General features: G+C 59.8%; 2 protein-coding genes across 4 annotated transcripts; one reads left to right on the top strand and one right to left on the bottom strand.

Moving 5' to 3' along the window:
• On the top strand, positions 1-10,799 carry Ano8 (anoctamin 8). Of its 2 annotated transcripts, none has more exons than XM_090333973.1 (18): positions 1-319; positions 1,090-1,200; positions 1,325-1,457; positions 1,607-1,745; positions 1,831-1,927; positions 3,141-3,257; positions 3,347-3,474; positions 3,571-3,732; positions 4,007-4,159; positions 4,250-4,376; positions 4,493-4,548; positions 4,640-4,714; positions 5,341-6,141; positions 6,311-6,502; positions 6,583-6,714; positions 6,797-6,907; positions 9,065-9,713; positions 10,233-10,799. In XM_090333973.1, the coding sequence occupies exons 1-18, from the start codon at positions 214-216 to the stop codon at positions 10,559-10,561; spliced, it is 3,618 nt and encodes a 1,205-aa protein (XP_090190099.1). In that variant the 5' UTR covers positions 1-213; the 3' UTR covers positions 10,562-10,799. The 2 variants fall into 2 exon arrangements, with proteins under 2 accessions (XP_090190099.1, XP_090190102.1); XM_090333976.1 differs by adding an exon at positions 4,909-5,040 and having other exon boundaries at positions 84-319; positions 9,065-10,325.
• Positions 10,800-13,018: 2,219 nt separating this feature from the next.
• Dda1 (DET1 and DDB1 associated 1) lies at positions 13,019-16,275 on the bottom strand. 2 transcript variants are annotated; one of them, XR_016535892.1, is made up of 6 exons: positions 16,197-16,275; positions 14,969-15,049; positions 14,805-14,856; positions 14,412-14,473; positions 13,317-13,492; positions 13,019-13,110 (listed from the first exon to the last, which is right to left on the bottom strand). XR_016535892.1 is itself a non-coding variant. In XM_090333982.1 (5 exons), exons 1-5 carry the CDS (start codon positions 16,227-16,229, stop codon positions 13,382-13,384), a joined length of 339 nt encoding a protein of 112 aa, XP_090190108.1. In that variant the 5' UTR covers positions 16,230-16,274; the 3' UTR covers positions 13,255-13,381. The 2 variants fall into 2 exon arrangements, 1 of the variants encoding a protein (XP_090190108.1); XM_090333982.1 differs by lacking the exon at positions 13,019-13,110 and having other exon boundaries at positions 13,255-13,492; positions 16,197-16,274.
• Between the last annotated feature and the right edge of the window lie 2,665 nt (positions 16,276-18,940).

Genomic DNA, 18,940 nt, shown 5'->3' with positions numbered 1-18,940 from the left:
GCCGAATGGAGAACCTGCGTTCCGCGCGGAGGACGACGGAGCCGAGAGATTCGGCTCGGGCGGGGACGAGCAGCGGCGCTCCGGCTCCGGCGCGCGGGCGGGCGCGGCCTTTGTCTCCTCCTCCCGCGCGCTCCGCGGCCGCCCGGGCTTCATGCGCCCGCGGACCCCCGGCGCCCGGGCCTCTCGCAGCCCCTAACCTTGCTTGTCCTCGCCATGGCCGAGTCAGCCTCGGGCGCCGGGGGCTCGTCGCTGGAAGCGGAGCGAGGCAAGCGGCCGCCGCCCGAGGGAGAACCTGCAACCCCCGCGTCTGGAGTTTTGGGTACGTGCGCGGCGGCCGGCCCGGGAGGGCTCGCCAGTGCCCAGGTGCGCCGCCCGGTGGGGCCGCGAGAGGACCGGAGACGCACGTCCCGGGCCCGGAGCCCGGCCGAGGGCCCGCTCCCCCAGCTCTGCGGCGGAGGCCCGGCGGGCGAGGCTGGGGCGGTGGCGGGGGTCGGGGCCGGGGTGGAGGCGAGGACACGCCCCTCGAAGAGCCCGTCAGGGTGGGCCTGGGCTCCACCACCCCGAGGCCGCGGGATCGCGGGGGGGGGGGGGGGGGGAGGGGGCAGGGTTGTACCGCCCTCTCCACTGAGAATACAGAGAATCACACCGTGCTGGGTTCGAATCCCAGATCCTCTGTGTGACCTTGGGCCCATGATTCTAAGTGTTTGGGCCTCCGTTTCTGTGAAATGGGAGTGAGAACCGCACCCAGCTCCTGGGCTGCAGCGAGGACGCGTTTCTATTATGTGGCGACGCGCTCTGGACTGGTAGTGAGCGCCCGAGTGATGGTGGTTTTGGAGGCGGAGCTAGGAAGTGAGTAAGATTTGTAGGGAGCTTGGCTGGGGTCAAGGGGAGGTGGTCCTAGAGAAGGGCCGGGCTCCTTCGGGCTCCTTCGAGGACATGGAGACAGGGAAACAAGTCAGATGGAGACGGACAGACAGAGCTTGCTGGGCCTTGAATGCCTGGCTGGGGTGCTGGAGAGCCCTGGTGGGGGCTGGGGTACCACCCGCAGGCTGGATCTGGGGCCTGAACCAGGCTTTCATCTGCCACCAGATAAGCTTTTCGGGAAGCGGCTTCTGCAGGCGGGTCGCTACCTGGTGTCCCACAAAGCATGGATGAAGACAGTGCCCACAGAGAACTGCGACGTGCTGATGACCTTCCCAGGTACCCAGGCTCACCTGCCGGTGCTCACGAGGCTGTCCTGAGCTCCGCTCCCCATAGGCAGAATGAGGAGGAGGTCTGGGGCGCCCTCGAGGCCAAAGCCATCGGTGTCTGTGCCCTTTGGCAGACACAACTGATGACCACACGCTGCTCTGGCTGCTGAACCACATCCGCGTGGGCATCCCCGAGCTCATCGTGCAAGTCCGCCACCATCGCCACACACGTGCCTACGCCTTCTTCGTCACCGCCACCTATGAGAGGCGAGTCCCTTGCCTCTGCCCTTGCAATCGCTAGCCGTGCTATCCCCTCTCCCGCCCTTGTCCCAGGAGGGCGCCAGATGCATGACCCTTAGCTCCAGGATGGTGAGCCGGGGCCTCCCTCGAGCCCGCCTCCCCTGCCCTCCCTGCAGCCTGCTCCGCGGGGCCGACGAGCTGGGCCTGCGCAAAGCCGTGAAGGCCGAGTTCGGAGGAGGTACGCGGGGCTTCTCCTGCGAGGAGGACTTCATTTATGAGAACGTGGAGAGCGAGCTGCGCTTCTTCACCTCTCAGGTGAGGCCTGCTCCCGTTCCCCCCGCCCCGCGGGGCTCCGCCCTGTGGGCCGATTCTCACCCAGCTCACACCCTCTCCACCGCAGGAGCGCCAGAGCATCATCCGCTTCTGGCTGCAGAACCTCAGAGCCAAGCAGGGCGAGGCGTTGCACAACGTGCGCTTCCTGGAGGACCAGCCAATCAGTGAGCGAGGCGGGACAACCCTCCAACCCTGGGCAGCAAGTGGGGCGGGCCTTTAGAGATAGTTACAGTCGAAGAGGCGTGGCTTAGATCCAACCAATCAGGGCTCAGCACAACAGCCAATGAGAGGAAGAGGCGTGGCCTTCATTGCAGGGGCGGGCCTCCCAATGAGGTTGTGGGCGTGGTTTCGGGAGTGGGTGGGGCTTAGCTCTGGGCAGCTCCTGGCTAACCCCTTTCACTGCCTCTGCAACCTGTTAGGGACAGGACCATGGACAGCGCTCCGTGTATCCTGCTGTGTCCACCTAGGCCTCCGTTTCCCCTCTAGGAATCCAGCCGCAAATTCACCTTTCCATGCCAGCCTTCTACCATTCCTTAGACATTTAGGCCACAAACTCAGGCCAAGTAGTCTTGCACTAAACATGGTTGCTGTATATGGTGGCACATGCCTGTAATCCCATGGCTGATGATGAAGAAGAAGACTATGGAGCTGGGCACTGGTGGCTCACTCCTGTAATCCCAGCTACTTGAAAGGCTGATCTTGAGGATCGCAGTTCAAAGACAGCCAAGGCAGGAAAATTCATGAGACTTCTCTCCAGTTAACCAGAAAACTGGAAGTGGAGCTGTGGCTCAAAGTGGCAGAGCTCTAGCCTTGAGCTCAGGGACAGCACCCAGGCCCTGACTTCAAGCCCCATGACCGACAAAAAAAGAAAAAAAAAAAAGCAATAGCGAGTATGTAGCCCAGGCTACATACATTAATTCAGGCCAGCCTGGGCTGCACAATATGGCCTTATCTCAAAAAAAAAAAAAAAAAAAAAAAGGCAGGCCCAGGAGTGTGGCCTAGTGGTAGAGTCCTTGCCTAGCATAAATGAAGACCCAAGTTCAGTTCCTCAGTACCACATACAACAAGCTGGAAGTGGTGCTGTGGCTCAAGTAGTATAGCTCTAGTCTTGAGAAAGCCCAAGGACAGTGCTCAGGGGCCCTGAGTTCAAACCCCCTGACTGGCAAAAAAGGAAAAAGAAAAAAAGCAAAGGCCTCTGTAGAGTTCTCTACCAAACTGTGTCCCTGCCCCTCCTGATTTCTAAGGAGACTGGATGTTTTGTCCACCTGGGAAGTCCTTGCTGGGAAGAGCCAAGTCACAGGCTGTGACTTCTCCTTGGTCTAGGAGAGAGTTGTGAGGTCAAAGGGCCAACGGGTCACTGTGCTCCTTTTCCCACAGTCCCGGAGCTGGCAGCCCGTGGGATCATCCAGCAGGTCTTCCCTGTCCACGAGCAGCGTATCCTGAACCGACTCATGAAGTCATGGGTGCAAGCTGTATGTGAAAACCAGCCTTTAGGTGTGGCCTCAAGCTAGAGGGTAGGCTGGGAAATGGGCAGGGGTCCTAGGAGGCAGAGAGAAGTGACTGGCACCCCCTATTCCTGACAGATGATATCTGTGATTACTTCGGTGTGAAGATTGCCATGTATTTTGCTTGGCTGGGCTTCTACACATCAGCAATGGTGTACCCAGCTGTCTTTGGCTCTGTCCTGTACACGTTTACAGAGGCCGACCAGGTACCCGGAGAGGACTAGGCACAGGTTGGGAGGCCCCCAAGGCCCCCTCCTACTTGGGCCAGCTGGCCTAATGACCCTACTCTCTGCCCTTCACAGACAAGCCGGGATGTGTCCTGTGTGGTCTTTGCTCTCTTCAATGTGATCTGGTCAACACTGTTCTTAGAGGAATGGAAACGGAGGGGGGCAGAGCTGGCCTACAAGTGGGGGACACTAGATTCACCTGGGGAAGCTGTGGAGGAGCCTCGTCCCCAGTTCAGGGTCAGTGGGAGACGGAGCCCAGTGTACATGAGAGTGAGCTAAGTGGCGCTGAGGCCGGAGCAAGGTGGGGAGGTTTGGAATAAGGCTGTGGAATCGGGCAGGATGTTCTCCATAGGGCTGGGGGCTGGGGGTGGGGAGCACCTGAGAGAGGACACAGGCTGGAGAGTTTGGCAGAGGGAAGCTGACTGGAGGGCTGCCTGGGGGGGTGGCGGGGAGTGCGGGACGCCAGAGGCCGCTCCCCGGCCTCAGGCTGGCCTGGCCTGCTCTCTGCCAGGGTGTGCGCCGCATAAGCCCTGTGACTCGGGCGGAGGAGTTCTACTACCCACCCTGGAAGCGGCTGCTCTTCCAGCTGCTCGTGAGCCTCCCCTTGTGCCTGGCCTGCCTTGCCTGTGTCTTCCTGCTCATGCTCGGATGCTTCCAGCTGCAGGTGACCATCAGTGTCCCAGTCCTGGCCTCGGCCTTGACCACCTGTCTGGCCCCCACTCTCTGCTGAGCTCTGCACCCCCTTGCCTGGCAGGAGCTGGTGCTGAGCATGAACGGGCTGCCTCGCCTTGCCCGCTTCCTGCCCAAGGTGGTGTTGGCCCTGCTGGTCAGTGTGAGCGCCGAGGGCTATAAGAAGCTGGCCATCTGGCTCAACGACATGGGTATGTCTTCCAGTAGGGTCCTTCTTCCTACTCTCCGGGAGGCGCACTGTCCCCGGGGACCCCTGCTAGGGCTGGAGACCAGGGCGGCCCCCTTCATTTTCCTTCTCTGCCCCCAGAGAATTACCGGCTAGAGAGCGCCTACGAGAAGCACCTCATCATCAAGGTTGTCCTGGTGAGTGGCTGCCACAGGCAGGGCAGGGACTGCAGGGAGGCTGTGGGGGTGGTGGTGACCCAGGGAGACCATGGGAGACTGCTTCCTGCAGTTCCAGTTTGTCAACTCCTACCTGAGCCTCTTCTACATCGGCTTCTACCTCAAGGACATGGAGCGCCTGAAAGAGGTGAGTCTCCTGCCTGCCCCACCCCAGTGACCACCTGGCACCCCTGGGGGGCCGGACCTGGTGCAAGGGGTCCAGGGCTCTGCAGCCCCTCCCCCCCTCCTCCATCCTTCTCTCCTCTCTGTCCGTCCGTGCGTCCTCTCTCTGCCTGTTGTCCTCCCATCTGTCCGTCCACCTGTCCGTCGGTCCATCCACAGCTCCTGCTCGTCCTGTCCCTGTCCCAGAGCCTTGAGCGGCAGCTGCGGGCTGTGCTGGTCCCGCTCGTGGCCCTGCGGTTACGCCTGCTCCTCCTGTCCCTCCGGGTTCTCCTGCTCACCGCCCGGGCCAAAGTACGGGTGGGTGGGTGACCAGCCCTCAGGGCCTCTCGGGCGGGGCAGCGGCTGCTCTTGGGGCGGGCACATGCAGCAGCTGAGAGCATGTGCTAAGGGGCTGGGTCGGTGACCCACACAGGCAGAAGGGGGCCATGAGGTTTCAGACCCTGGCTCCCAGTCAGCCAGGATACTGGCTTCACGTGTAGTGGGTGCCAGGCTGCGTCCCAGGGCGTCGGAAGGAAGGGGTGGTGTTAGCATTGGGTGCTGTCCCTGAAGGGTAGGTGCCCACAGAGGCTCTCCACACCCTTCCTGCCCCAGATGCTGGCCACGTTGCTGATCACCCGCCAGTTCCTCCAGAACGTGCGTGAGGTCCTGCAGCCCCACCTCTACCGTCGGCTGGGCCGAGGCGAGCTGGGACTCACGACCCTCTGGGAGCTCATCCGAGCACTGCTTGGCCTGCTGAGCCTCCGGCGCCCAGCACCCCATAGTCTGGAACCCCAAGCCGAAGAGGGTGGTGGAGGGAGCCGCAGGTGTCTCAGCGGGGGCTGTGGGGCACCAGAGGAGGAGGAAGAAGAGGCGACCATAGAGCAGAGGCCAGCAGGGGAAGGTGGGGAAGCCAGGGACAGGCCTGGAGGTGGCAAGGAAGAGGAGGAGGAGGAGGAGGAGGAGGACGAGGAAGAGGAGGAGGATGAAGATGAGGGTGAGGAAGGGGGCCTCCTAGACTGTGGACTCAGGCTGAAGAAGGTCAGCTTTGCTGAGCGTGGGGCTGGGCGCCACAGGCCTGGCCCAAGCCCAGAAGCCCTCCTGGAGGAGGGGAGCCCCACCATGGTGGAGAAGGGGCTGGAGCCAGGGGTGTTTACACTGGCAGAAGAAGATGATGAGGCCGAGGGGCCTCCCAGCAACCCTGAGCCAGAGCCCCCAAACATCCTGCTTCGCCGGGCTGGGGGTGAGGGCTGGGATCAGGGGCCCGACGGGGGCCCAGACCCAGAGCCTGGCTCTGGAGACTCTGCAGGGAGGCCCAAGAAGCAGAATCGGTCTTCATGGATTGACCCTCCCGAAGAAGAGTACTCACCCCAGCTCACCCAGGCTGAACTGGAGAGCTGCATGAAGAAGTACGAGGTGAGACGGGCACACAGCCCAAGGTGGAGGCCCGAGGTGGGAATGGCGCTCTCCACTGGTGGGGCCTCTTATCTGCTTAGTCAGATCCCAGGAAGCCCAGCGTGGTGAGAGAAAGGTGGTCTGAGGGAGGAGGCGTGCATTGCTGATGTCTGGCCACCTGTGTCCGCAGGACACGTTTCAGGACTACCAGGAGATGTTTGTGCAGTTTGGCTACGTTGTGCTCTTCTCATCGGCCTTCCCTCTGGCCGCACTGTGCGCTCTGGTGAACAACCTCATTGAGATCCGAAGCGATGCCTTCAAGCTGTGCACGGGCCTCCAGCGGCCCTTCGGCCAGCGTGTGGAGAGCATTGGCCAGTGGCAGGTGGGGCAGCAGCAGAAGCCGAGGCCCAGAGGGAATTGAGGCTGAGCCCCGCCTTCTAAGCCCCCTGCCTCCCCCTGCAGAAGGTGATGGAGGCCATGGGCGTGCTGGCCATCGTGGTGAACTGCTACCTCATTGGCCAGTGTGGTCAGTTGCAGCGCCTCTTCCCCTGGCTGAGCCCGGAGGCAGCCATTGTGTCCGTGGTGGTGCTCGAGGTAGGAATGGCAGCCAGTGGGTGATGGGCGCTGGGCACAGGGACTGTCCGGGAGCCCATAGCCTCTTCTCTGTTCCCTGTAGCACTTTGCTCTGCTCCTTAAGTACCTCATCCACGTGGCTATCCCTGACATCCCCAGCTGGGTAGCCGAAGAGATGGCCAAGCTCGAGTACCAGCGGCGGGAGGCCTTCAAGGTAGGCAGCCGGCTGACTAGCGGGTTCTCACTTAGTGAGCTTACAGTGGTGGGGCCCAGGCACAGATGACTCGATCCCTGGTCAGAGGGAAAATGTGTGGGCTTCACTGAGCATGACAGCCATGAGTTCAGCATGCACAGACTGAAAGCATTCAAAGCAAACTGCGTCTGCACTGCGTGTCCAGAATTCACTTACTTTGTCATGCTACTAGGGAAGGCGCGTGGTAGCCATGCCCTTCCAGTCTTTGTGTTTTGTTTCTGAGCTAGGCTTCCCGACTCCTTCCAGGTGGGCTTTGAACTTGTGCTGTTCCTGCCTCCACGTCTGGAGCAGCTGGGGTTAGGAAAGGTTGGCATCACACCAGTGTTTGAACTCAGGACCTTGCACTTGCTCAGCTGGCACTGTACCACTTGAGCCATGCCTCCAGTCTCACTTTTCTGCTATTTATTTTGGAGATGGAGACTCATGGGCTTTTTCGTTTAGAGCTGGCATCTAAACACAATCCTTCAGATTTCAGCCTCCTGAGTAACGAAGATTACAAACCCAAACCACAAACCACAGTGCCGAACTTCTTTTCTTTGTTTTGGGGGTGACTTAGGCGTCCTATTGCTCAGGCTAAATAGGTGTTGTCCCAGCACCCCTCCTCTTCTGCTTCTCAAGTAGTTGGGATCGTAGGCATGTGCCACAATACCCACCTAAGATGCCTTCGTTGTCACTTTTTCTATAAGCAATAGTGTAATAGTCCCTTGCATTGTGCTCGATTGTCTTAGGATAATCTTAGCCCTGTAGGGATGATTAGAAATTTCAGTCATTGCATGTACCGCACCATCTTGTAGAAGGGACCAACCACGTCGTTTGAATTTTGGCATCTAAGAGGGTCATTTGCTATTCCTGCTGCAGGCTGATTGTAGTAAGTGGACACAGTGGCTCAGGTCCCAGGACCCTTCCAGAATCTCCATGGCGTCTGCTTCCAGGCTCTAGGAAGCTGCCACCCACTGGCCTGCCTGCTTGTCATGCTCATGGCCAGGCATAGTGATGTCTCCCAGGAAAGACTCAGTCCACATCCCTTCCAGAGTTGCATGAGTGGCCTGCACCCTCCTGATGATGGAGCTTTCCTGTAGGATGGAACATTCTGGTTGTTCCGTGGAATCCATAACTAAAGTGGCAAATCAGCACTTTGAAACAGAGCTACTGTGACTGAAACTTGTATTTTTTTTAAAATCTTTTTCTTTTCTTTGGTGCTAAGGTTGCACCCATGGCCTCATGCTGGTCAAGACTCTGGACCTGAGCTGCACCTCCAGCCCCCTAGTGTGTGTGGCTCTGTTTCTCTTGGCGTTTGAGCTCAGGGATATACTCTAACCCTTGAGCCATCTCCAGCCCAAAGTTTGAATTTAAATGTCTTTACATTTATGTTCTCAGGCTTGGTGTGGTGAAGGTGGCTGGTGGGATAGGCTAGGTGATGCCTGTGAGCACTCAGGAGGCCAAGGCTGGAGCATCGTGTGGTCTGGGCTATGTAGCCAGTCTCTGTCTAGAAAATGAAAAAGAAATAAATGGGCCTAGAGGTTCAGTTGAGACTCTGACCCATGCTAGGGGCTCCCCCTGCCCCCCAACAGTGCAGGAGAGCCCCAGGGTCAGCTGCGGGGCTCAGGTGGCCCCAAGCCATGTGATGCAGAGCCCCTCTGCAACAAGGGAGCCCCACCTCCACCCCCTGCATGGGGAGCCATCCTCATGGCCTGTTCCCTTAACCCTACCCCTCCTCAGGCAGTCTCCTCTCCCCCCTCCTTGTATCCCTCCCCTAACAATCCCTCCCACGCGGCCCCGCCCCTCACTGCGCGGCCCCTCCCCGCTCAGCCCCGTCCCTCCCCGCTCAGCCCCGCCCCTCCCACGCGGCCCCTCCCCTCACTGCGCGGCCACGCCCACCCCCGCGCGGCCCCTCCCCTCCCACGCGGCCCCTCCCTTCACCGCGCGGCCACGCCCCTCACTGCCCGGCCCCGCTCCTCCCCTCGATGCCACGCCCCTCCCACGCGGCCCCTCCCCTCACTACGCGGCCACGCCCATCCCCGCGCGGCCCCGCCCCTCACTGTGCGGCCACGCCCACCCCTGCGATGTCCCGCCCCTCCCCGCGCGTGCGGCCCCCACCTGACGCCCCCCTCCCTGCAGCGGCACGAGCGCCAGGCCCAGCACCATTTCCAGCAACAGCAGCGGCGGCGGCGGGAGGAGGAGGAGCGCCAGCGGCACGCGGAGCACCACGCGCGGCGAGAGCGCGAGGCCGGCGGCCGGGAGGAGGCCCGGGCGGAGGGCGCTGGGCCCGAGGCTGCCGCGGATCGGGGCGCGGCCAAGGCCAAGGGCGGTGGCGCGGGGTCCGAGCGGCCCAAGCGCCCGGGGTCGTTGCTGGCACCCAACAACGTCCTGAAGCTGAAGCAGATCATCCCGCTGCAGGGCCGGTTCCTGTCGGCGGGGCCCGCGGCGCTGGCGGGCGCGGGCCCGGCGTCCGGACCCAGGCCGCCCCCCGCGCAGTCGCCCCCGGGCGGCGACACGCGCCTGCCGGGCTTCCTCAGCTTCCGGTTCCTCAAGGCCCCGGAGGCGCGGCGCGAGGAGCGCAGCCACTCCCCGCCCAAGGCCTTCCACGCCGCCAAGCTCTTCCCGTTCGCGCCCCGCGGTGGAGCCGAGCCCAACGGGTCCGGCGGCCCGACGCGGCCCGACGCGGCCCCGGGCGGCGGCAGTGGCGCGCGGGCCCCGAGGAGCAGCGCCCTGGATGAGGCCTCAGCGGAGGAGCCCGACGCCCCCAGGGCGGACGAGGAAGGCCCAGGTCACAGGCTTTAACTCGGGGGCGGGGAGCCTCGGCCGGGACGGGCGGGAGCGGGGCCGGCGGCGGCGGCGGCAGCTGGGGCCGCCGGGAACCCCAAGTCCTGTGCCTGACCCTCCTCAGCCCCCCGGGGAGGGACCCGGTGTCCCTTGGGGCGCCCACCCATTAAGGTGCCAGGACAGGTGAGGGAGGCCCCTCTGCCACCTGCCCGCCCTTGCCAGCTTCAGGCCCGCTATGCAATCCGTTCCGGGAGGCCTGGGGGGGCACCGCCCTGCACCCGCTCCCTCCTCCCCCGCTCCAGCCAGGCCCCCGGGGCACCCGGTTCCAGGGTCCGTCAAGGGTCAGAGTCCCCCACCTGGGGGGGGCCCTTCCCAGAGGCCTGGGTGCCCCTAGATGCCCAGGGCCCCCTGGGAGAAGCAATAAGGCCTTCCGCGGACCTGGAGGCCGGGAAGGGCGCGGGGACTCCGGCTCGGGGTCTGCGGGGCAACGCGGCCCCCGGAACGGCCCCTCTCGCCTCCGCAGGGACCGCGCTGGCCACAGCGGCCACCAGTGTCCGCCGCAGCCGGAGCCCTGCGGCGCTGCCGCCGCCACCGCCCCAGCCCCCGACGCCGCCCCCCGGCTGCTGGCAGTGGGACGCGCCCTGGGGCTGCGGGGGCGAGGGGGCCGCCCTTCGCCAGGCCCCGCCGGCCACCGAGTGCCCGCCCTGCGCTCTGGCCGGGCCCCTGCCCGCCCCCCAGCCCCTGCCCGCCGACACCAGCTTCTACAGCCTCCCGCCCCCCGTCCCGGACCCCCCAACGCCCTCGCCCAGCCCCAGCCCCCAGGCCGTGTGCTGGCCCGGCGGCTGGCACTAGCACCATATGCAATATCAGTCATTAATCCGGCGGAACTAGCGCTTCGCCCCGAAAGACAGCCCAGTATTGGTCGTCCCCTCCAATCTGCCGTTTTCCTTTCTGCCTGGATGGGGACAGGGAACCCCGGAACCAATAGAAACAGACAACATAGGCAATTATTTATTTGTTTTTAATTTATTTTGTCATATTTTTGTAAAACGGCAGAAATGCAATAAAAAGTATATTTCAAGTGTCAGAAGTCAGAACAGTGGAATTTGGGCAACCAGAGGCTTAGGGTGTCTGCCCCCTGGTCCTGAGGCAGGCTGGTCACGCTCCCGGGGGTGCTCCCTCCCAGACTTGAATCTCAGGGCTACGGATGGACAACCGAGGACCCCCATATCCGGAGACCCAGGGAAGGGCTGCAGCTCTCAGGTGTGGCTTCAGCCACCCAGAACAAGGTGGCATGGGGGCCAGCACCACTGGGCACAGGCCTCCCAGCTGTGTGGGCATAGTGTGGAAGAAGTGCAATTTCTGGTACATCTACCACCCACAGCCTGGGGCACCATCCAGTCTAGGAAGCCAGGTGCAGTGGGAAGAACAGCACAAAGGGAGGGTGCCTGGCATACCATCCCCTTGGTTCTAGAGTCCATGCTGAGAAGGCCGTGTGTTCTAGGGAGGCTCCGGGCACCTAGGGCGTCCCACCTGAGTGGACCTGACACCACACTAGGACTTCTTTTCTGGGTGTAACTTGGGGACCAGGAGCTTGGCTTGTTAGACCCTCATGTTTGTCTGAAAATGTGGGGAGCCAGATTGAGCAAAGTTCCCCTTCTTGGGAAACTCTAGTGGAAGGACCTGGGCCACTGGAGGCCAACAGTAGTCTGTACAGAGCCAGAAATGGGACACAGTTTGGGGAAACACTAGGTAGGTTACCAGGGCAAGTCTGGTACTGGGTGCCCCAAGAGTGACTGCATGAGACACAGATTCTGGGGAGAGACTACAGATGGGGACTGTCTGCTTAAGAAGGTGTCCCCAAGGCAGGGAGTTTGGCCTAGTGGTTAAAGTGCTGCCTAGCATGCACGAAGACCCGGGTTCGATTCCTCGGTACCACATACATAGAAAAAAAAAAAAGCCAGAAGTGGTGCTGAGGCTCAAGTGGTAGAGCTCTAGCCTTGAGAAAGTCCAAGGACAGTGCTCAGGCCCTGAGCTCAAGCCCAGGACTGGCAAAAAAAAAAAAAAAAAGAAGGTGTCCCCAACAGGGAAGTGGATACTCAGGCAGGTAGGCCAAGCCATGGGAAGTGGGGCCAAGCTGGGCCTTTGGGGTTGGACCATGTGTCAATGCATTGACATTGACACCACAGGTGGCCCGCCCATGACTGGACCAGGTTGTAGGCTCCTAGCTGGTCTCTGGCTTCTGGGAGCTCAGCAATCCCATCTCAATCCTTGCCTACAACAAAGGTCACACATACTTCCCAGTTGTGTCCTGGGATCATAGGGGCCTGGCCAAACTGCATTGTCCACTTGCTGTGCTGTGGACGCCTGGGAGGTAAAGCACCATGTTTCCACAGCACAGTGGGCTGGAACATGGGTCCAAGGTGGGGTGTGCTGCCTGATCCAGGTGGAGGTGCCTCCCCAGCCATCTCCCAACACCCTCACCATATCTCCAGACCACAGGCCCAAACTAGGGGCTGAAAGGGTGGTGGGGCACCCTCAGCCCACCCTGCAGAGGCCACGAAGCTTCTATTCAGCCATGCCCTCAGGTCAGAGGCCACCACCAGGCAAGGTGGTCACTCTGCCAAAAGCCACAGGACATGCTGAGTCACAGGGGTTGCCAGCCATTCTGGTTCTTAGATGAGCTGAGGCTGTGTGGGGACAGACCACTTTGAGCTGGACCCATATGCCAATTATCTCTGCTGTCACCGAAAGACCAGACACCCTGGGCCTCCAGGGGTGGTTGGGCCATGTCCAGTGGCTGGTAGCAACCCAGCCCCACTTGGTAGTATCCTAGGTGACCTCAGCTCCATGCTCAGCATCAGACTGTCTCTCAGGGGTGACCTGGTCCTCAAGCACACCTGGAAAGGTTGAGGGGCTGGTCTCTGCAGGTCTTGGCCTTGAGTATGATGGCCACAGCAGGTTGAGGAGAGAATCCAGCTAGTCCCAGGCCCTAGGGTGAGGGGCCCTTTCGACTCCTCTCAGCAACACCGATGACTCTCAGGGACTCTGTCCTCCAGGGCTGAAGTGTGTGGAGCAAAGACTCGAGGTTGAGTAGGAAAGATCCTTTATTGGGGTAGACATGGAGCACGCACTAGTCCATGATAATGACTTAAGAGAAAGATCCAGAAGGGCCAGCTTCTCTCCTGCCTCTCAGTGAGTCCTGGGTATAGAACAGATCGTGGAGGACCTCAAGACTAGGCAGAGTTTGAGGCTGGACCGGTCCGGTGTGAGGGAAAAGGCCACTCAGCTGTCCGGGGAGACCAGGCCACAAGGCCTGGTCCTACCCCTGCCACCTGGCTGCAGCACGAACCCTGGCCCTGGACCCTCGAGGACACACTCCTGTTCTCAGGATGAGGGAGCTGGGAAAGGGGAGGGTGAAGACCAACGTTGTACTTTGACAAAGCATCTACTGACATCACACTTCTAACGTCCCCTTTAACCGACTCTTGATACATGTTACAGCATAAATAAAAACTCAAGGAAAATAAATACATCGGCTCCTATGAGGTTGAACACGGTGTGGATGGCGAGGTGTGGGGGCCATGGAAGTGGGCAGGGTGCTTACACGCGGAGGGTGGGCGGGCAGGTGACAGGAGCTGGCCTGGGAGGAACCTGGGGGGAGCAGGAGTCCTAGGTGTCCTCGTGCATGTCCGGGCTGTCGGTCCGAGCCACCTTGCGGGGGGGTGCCGAGCTCTCCCCCTCCCCGTCCACCTGCTCCTGGTCTCTCTTCTTGGCAGCATTCTGAAGCGGGAAAGGATAGGGCTTATGAGCCTCCACTGGGCCAAGATCCCAGGTATGGGTCCCAGCCACGCTCCTGTGACAGCATCTTAAAAGTTGGTCCTGGAGTACTCTAAGATAAGTCGGCACTGGGACCCAAGGCTCCTGATCCAGGCACCCTTCCTGACATCAGGTCCTCTTCCATCAAGCCCTATCCAGTGTCATCTCAGACCTGCATCAGGTGACTGGGCACTGTAAGCAGGGACTACCATGGTTTCAATGACCAACACAGAAGAGCCATCGTCTGCCACCCCCACCCCCCCGGTGGTGCCTCCTGGAATCTTAAGCTCTGGAGCCCTGTGGCCACAGCAAGTTTTTCCATGCACTGAAGTGTACATCCTCTCCTGGTCGATGTGAGGCTTAAACCCAGGGCCTGAGTGCTCTCCCTGAGCAGTTTATTTTTATTTTTTTGCCAGTCCTAGGCTTGAGCTCAGGGCCTGAGCACTGCCCTTGGACTTTCTCAAGGCTAGAGCTCTACCACTTGAGCCTCAGCACCATTTCTGGCTTTTTTCTATGTATGTGGTACTGAGGAATTGAACCCAGGTCTTCGTGCATGCTAGGCAAGCACTCTGCCACTAGGCCAAACTCCCGGCCCCATCTCTGAGCTTTTTTTGCTCAGGCTAGCACTCTACCACTTAGGCCTCAGCTCTACTTCTGGTTTTCTCATGGTTAACTGAAGATAAGAGTCTCAGGGACTTTCTTGTCCCGACTGGCTTTGAACCATGATACTCAGACCTTAGCATCCAGAGTAGCTAGGATTACAAGTCTGAGCCACCGGCACCCCACTGTGTCTTCTTCTTCAACCCTCAAGGTCTCACACTCTAACACCCAACCTCTCAGCCTGTTTTGTCTCCCAGCAGCTATGACTGTCTGTGTGCCTTACCTTTTTGTCCCATTGCTGATGCAGGTAGCGCAGGAGGATGTTTGTCTTTTCTGTTACAATGACTGCAGAGAAAAGACAGAGAAAGTGACAGAAGGGGAACAGGCAGCCTGATCTCCACCTCAGACTCCTCGGAAGGGAACCACTTACCCCTCCCGACCTCAGCCTTGGTAGGCCTTTTTCTATGTGTGTGCTGGTCCTGGGTGCTGTCCCTGAGCCCTTTTTGCTCAAGGCTAGTGCTCTGCCACTTGAGTCATAGCTCCATTTCCAGCTTTTTAGTGTTAACTGGAAATAAGAGTCTCATGGATTTTCCTGCCCAGATTGGCTTTTAACCACCATCCTCAGATCACACCTCTTCTGATGCCATCCCATCAGGAACCATCGGAGAGTACTTACTCTGCTCCGATGGGTACTCCCGTGTGGGTAGGTAGACTGAGGGGCGCCGGTTCTGTGTAAAGAGTGGAAAAGGAGGGGTCTTAGTTCCTTCCATGACCTCTGAAGGCCAACTCCAGGCCTTGGCAGCTTACTGATGGACACAGGCCCCAAACCCACTAACTCACCGAAGCTTTGCACACGGAGTCAGCATGAAATCGGCTAAAATTGCTTTTGTTGTACACAGGTAGTCCTTTTAAAAAATCTGCCTAGAAGACAGGGAGACAAAGTGAGAGAAGACAGGTACATAGCTGTCAAGCAGCTTTGGGTCCATGCCCTCCATTCTCTGCCACTCAAGCTTTCTAGAATGCACCTGTAATTACGTCCCTGCACATGCACCCATTAGAGTCCAAGTGGAGGCAACAGAGCAAATAGGCCACTTGGTTAATTTCACACTACATCAAGTATGCAGCAGGGAGACGAGCCACCCATAGGTCCCCAAAAGCCCATGGCAAGGGTGCCTGTGCCGGTTTAGGTGCAGGACCTCTTGGCTCTTCCTACTGACCCTACTGACGGGGACCTAGGACACAGAGATACAGGAGAGTCTTCTGTGAAGCCACATGGGACAGGAGAGCAAACAGGGCTTCTGGAGTAGGAACCTGGCCATGTAAGTGCTGCACTTCAGTTCCTCACAGCCAACAATAACCAGAAATCCAATCCAAGTTTGAGCATTTTATTATTTTTTTCAAGGCAGGGATGGACCCAGAGCAAGTACTGGCCTTGGACCCCTGCCTTGCTGTCCCCCTGCTGCCTCACACCTGAGCCAGAGCTTGACTGTGTTCACTGCCCCTGTGGTTCCAGGGAGCGAGCAACATAATCCACTCAGTCCTCAAAAGTCCCTTTCAGTCTAACCCTGTTGGTCAGGGCTGGGGTTTGAGGATGGACAAAGATCAGGACTGCATGGGCTCCACACAAGTGCTTTTCTGGGCCCAAGGGTTCCTAAAGAAGATGTCATCCTGCATCCCGTACCATAAACACAGGACACCGAGACAGAGAGGCAATCTGTAACTCATCTTCAGTCACCTAGTCCCAGGCTCGACTAACAATGAGGCCAAGCTCTTGCTGTGGTGTTATATCCCTGAAAGTCTGAGCTCTTTGGGCAGCAAGAAGCAACCTTTGGGTAGTACATCTATCTCTAAGGCCCCAGAGAGCTCCCTGGGAGCTGCTGTCCAGACAACTACCTCCTTGCTGAGGTGGAGAGGAACAGTGTGGCAGCTCCCCTAGGGCCTGACCAGCGGGCCTCCACTTCCCACCCAGGAGACAGCTCTTCATTGCCTGTGACTTACTACTTGGGAGTCAGACCCCTCCCATCCAGGAGTCCACCACAGCCCATCCAGCCCATAAGGCCTGTTTCACCTGCTTGGCAGGGCTGCCCTTGGCCCCTAGCATGCAGCAGGTCCCTGGGCCAAGCCCCAGACTAATCCACAGGTGGTTGCAAGAGACCTGCGCAGTGTATAGGAAGCAGTTATGAAGTCATAGTTTCTAGAGGATACCATGAGTCCCGGGACACAAAGGGCAGAGGCCCAGAAAGTTTGGGGGCTTGGGGCTGAATGCCCAGAGGCAGTGATGGACCATGCTTTGCCCAGGTCCTATACAGCCCTGGCCTAGGATACCATCCTGTGGCTTCTGCTACACAGGGTCACTCATGTCTCTACCCAGAACATATGTATCAACCTCCCCCTGGTTTAAACCATTCCTACTCCTTATCTGTCCCCAAACTAGGGACCCTCTCTAAGTGTGATTCATACCCCTGTAAGGTTATCTATTTGTGTCCATGTTCTCTCATGTGCTAAACTGGCACTTCTAAGAAAAGTGTGGGGGGGGCGGGTGCAGGAAGACTCAACCCTGGGCCCCTTGTATGGCTTATAAGGGCCTGAGTGGCCAAGCATTAGGAGTTCCAGAGCCCTGGACTCTTGGACCCAACCCCCATTTAGCTCTGCTGGCTAAGTGGTGGCAAGGAGTGATATGCTTGAGGCAGTGGCCAGCAAAGGTCCTGGGTCCCACTTCCTATCTGCTAAGCTGGAACACAAGACCCCCACTCTTACCTAAGCCATCAGTAGATGCCTCAGCAAACATTCCAGAACTCATTCCAGTCTGAAACTTGTGGGGGTGACCCACTAGTGACTCCACTAAGCAAGATATTTTTTTAAAAAATGCTGTGGAAGCCAAGCCCACAGGAGGAAGAACATCACAGGCTGAAGGACTGCTGAGTACAAAGGTCCTGCTGAAGCAGGAACTGGAAGGAAAGTAAGTAAAAGGCCAGTGGCTGGGGCTTAAAGAAGGGCGTGTTTAAGAGGGGAGATGAGGTCACAGAGGTGGGCAAGGGTCTTGGGTGGAGGACTAAAACTAGAAAGCAGTACTATCGGAGTTACATCCTTACAAGATCAGTTCAGGATGAAGGAGGATCACCAAGAGGTGGTGTCAAGGAGACCAGGGAGAAGTATGGGGCTCACAATTGAGCATGAGGTGGCCATACCACGACCAGGGTGGGGAGCTGTGGATGGACTCAGCTTGGGGGAATGAAGTGGCAGCGGTGAGCCAAGAATGGCATTAGGGCTCGGGATACATACACCAGTTGTGCAACTCTCCATTTCTCTCCTTACATAGAGACAAACCTTCCTTCCATGCCTACATCCCCAGAACTGAGCTGTGGATGGAGATTCTAGGAAGGGAAAGATGAGATCTGGATTTATCTTGACTCAACCTCCGGTCACTATGGCCAGCAGGGAGAACATCAACCGGGGAGGACGAGGAGGGAGCCCAACCCCGGGCTGGGGCCCCATCCCACTTCAGGGGCATGGATGGCCCAGGGGGGCCTTGAACCTCCCAAATGGTGGCTTCGCCCAGCTCAGCGGTGAAGATGTCACCGTCCCACGTTGCCACATTCCTGTGATCTCCCAGGACGCTCGTTTACTCTCACGGAGGCCATGGGGGTGGGCGATTCCCGAGGACTCGCGGCAACCAGTGATGTCGCACTTCCTCCGGCGACAAAGCCCAGCACGGCGCGGGGTCTAGTCCCCTCCCCCCTGCCCTGCCCCTCCCCGCCTGGCCTCCCGAATTTTCCAGAACTCCACCGGCTCAAGCCCACCCATTGCGCACAGGGCAGAAGCGGGGGGAGGGGGGGTAGGTAGAGAGGGAAGGAGTCGCGACCCGGAAATGAATGAGTTGTCAGAGCCTGGGAGCCCCCGGGGTCAGGGGTCGAGGAGGGGGCGGGGTCAGCGGAAAGCGCACAGCTGGCGAGGGCTGAGAGTCCCCCGTAGTGGGAGGGGCGGGGCGAGGCCTGGGGGGGCCAGGAAGGGCGGCGAGCAGCTCCGGGGGCCACTTCGCTAAGGGGGAAGGAAGCGCGGGCCCAGCGGCAGCCCTTACCATTTTCTGTGTCCTCCGTCGTCGCTTCAGATGCAGCCGCCGCCGCCGCCGCCGCCGCCGCCGCCGCCGCCGCCGCCGCCGCAGGCTCCTCGGCTGCCGCCGCACAGTAACTTCCAGCCACCGCACAGCTCACACTGATGGCGCCGCCGCCCCTCCGTCATTGGCCCACACTGGCCCCGCCCTCGGGGCAGGGCGCCTCTGGGGGTCCCCATTGGTCAAGTCGGGCACACTTACGCAACTATTGGTCACCACGCCTCCTCCTCCATCGCCAAGCTCGGTTGAAGGAGCAAAACCCCGCCCGAGGTTTGGAAGCGCTGGGAATGAGGGCCGGAAATGAAAGTAGGCCTGGCCCGCAAGGCCGCTTGGGAGTTGTAGTTCAGCACCCCGGAGCGCTTCCGGAGCCCCTCGGGCTCGTCCCGGTCCCCCCCCACCCCCGCCCCCGCCTGGGGCTGTAACTCAGGGCCTAGACACTGTCCAGGCGCTTGTTTGCTGAGGACTGTGCTACTTGAGCGACGGGCACCTCCGGCCCTTTTCTGTTTACGCCGTATTGAAGCGTGGAACCCAGGGCTCCTGCAAGCCCTCTGCCACGGAGCCACCTTCCCAGCCCCTTCCTGTAGTTTTACATGGTGTCCAACGAGGTTCTCACAGTAGTCTTGGAAAATGGGGCACTCACGAGTTGCTTTGTCCGGGCTGGGGAGTGTAGCTTAGTGGTACAGGGTTTGCCCAGCACGCAG

This window comes from Megascapheus bottae, chromosome 1 (genome assembly GCF_031878675.1).
Source record: "Megascapheus bottae isolate mThoBot1 chromosome 1, mThoBot2.hap1, whole genome shotgun sequence".
Lineage (NCBI taxonomy): Eukaryota > Metazoa > Chordata > Mammalia > Rodentia > Geomyidae > Megascapheus > Megascapheus bottae.
The sequence above is the reverse complement of the archived record's forward strand: the minus strand, read 5'-3'. Positions and strand labels throughout refer to the sequence as shown.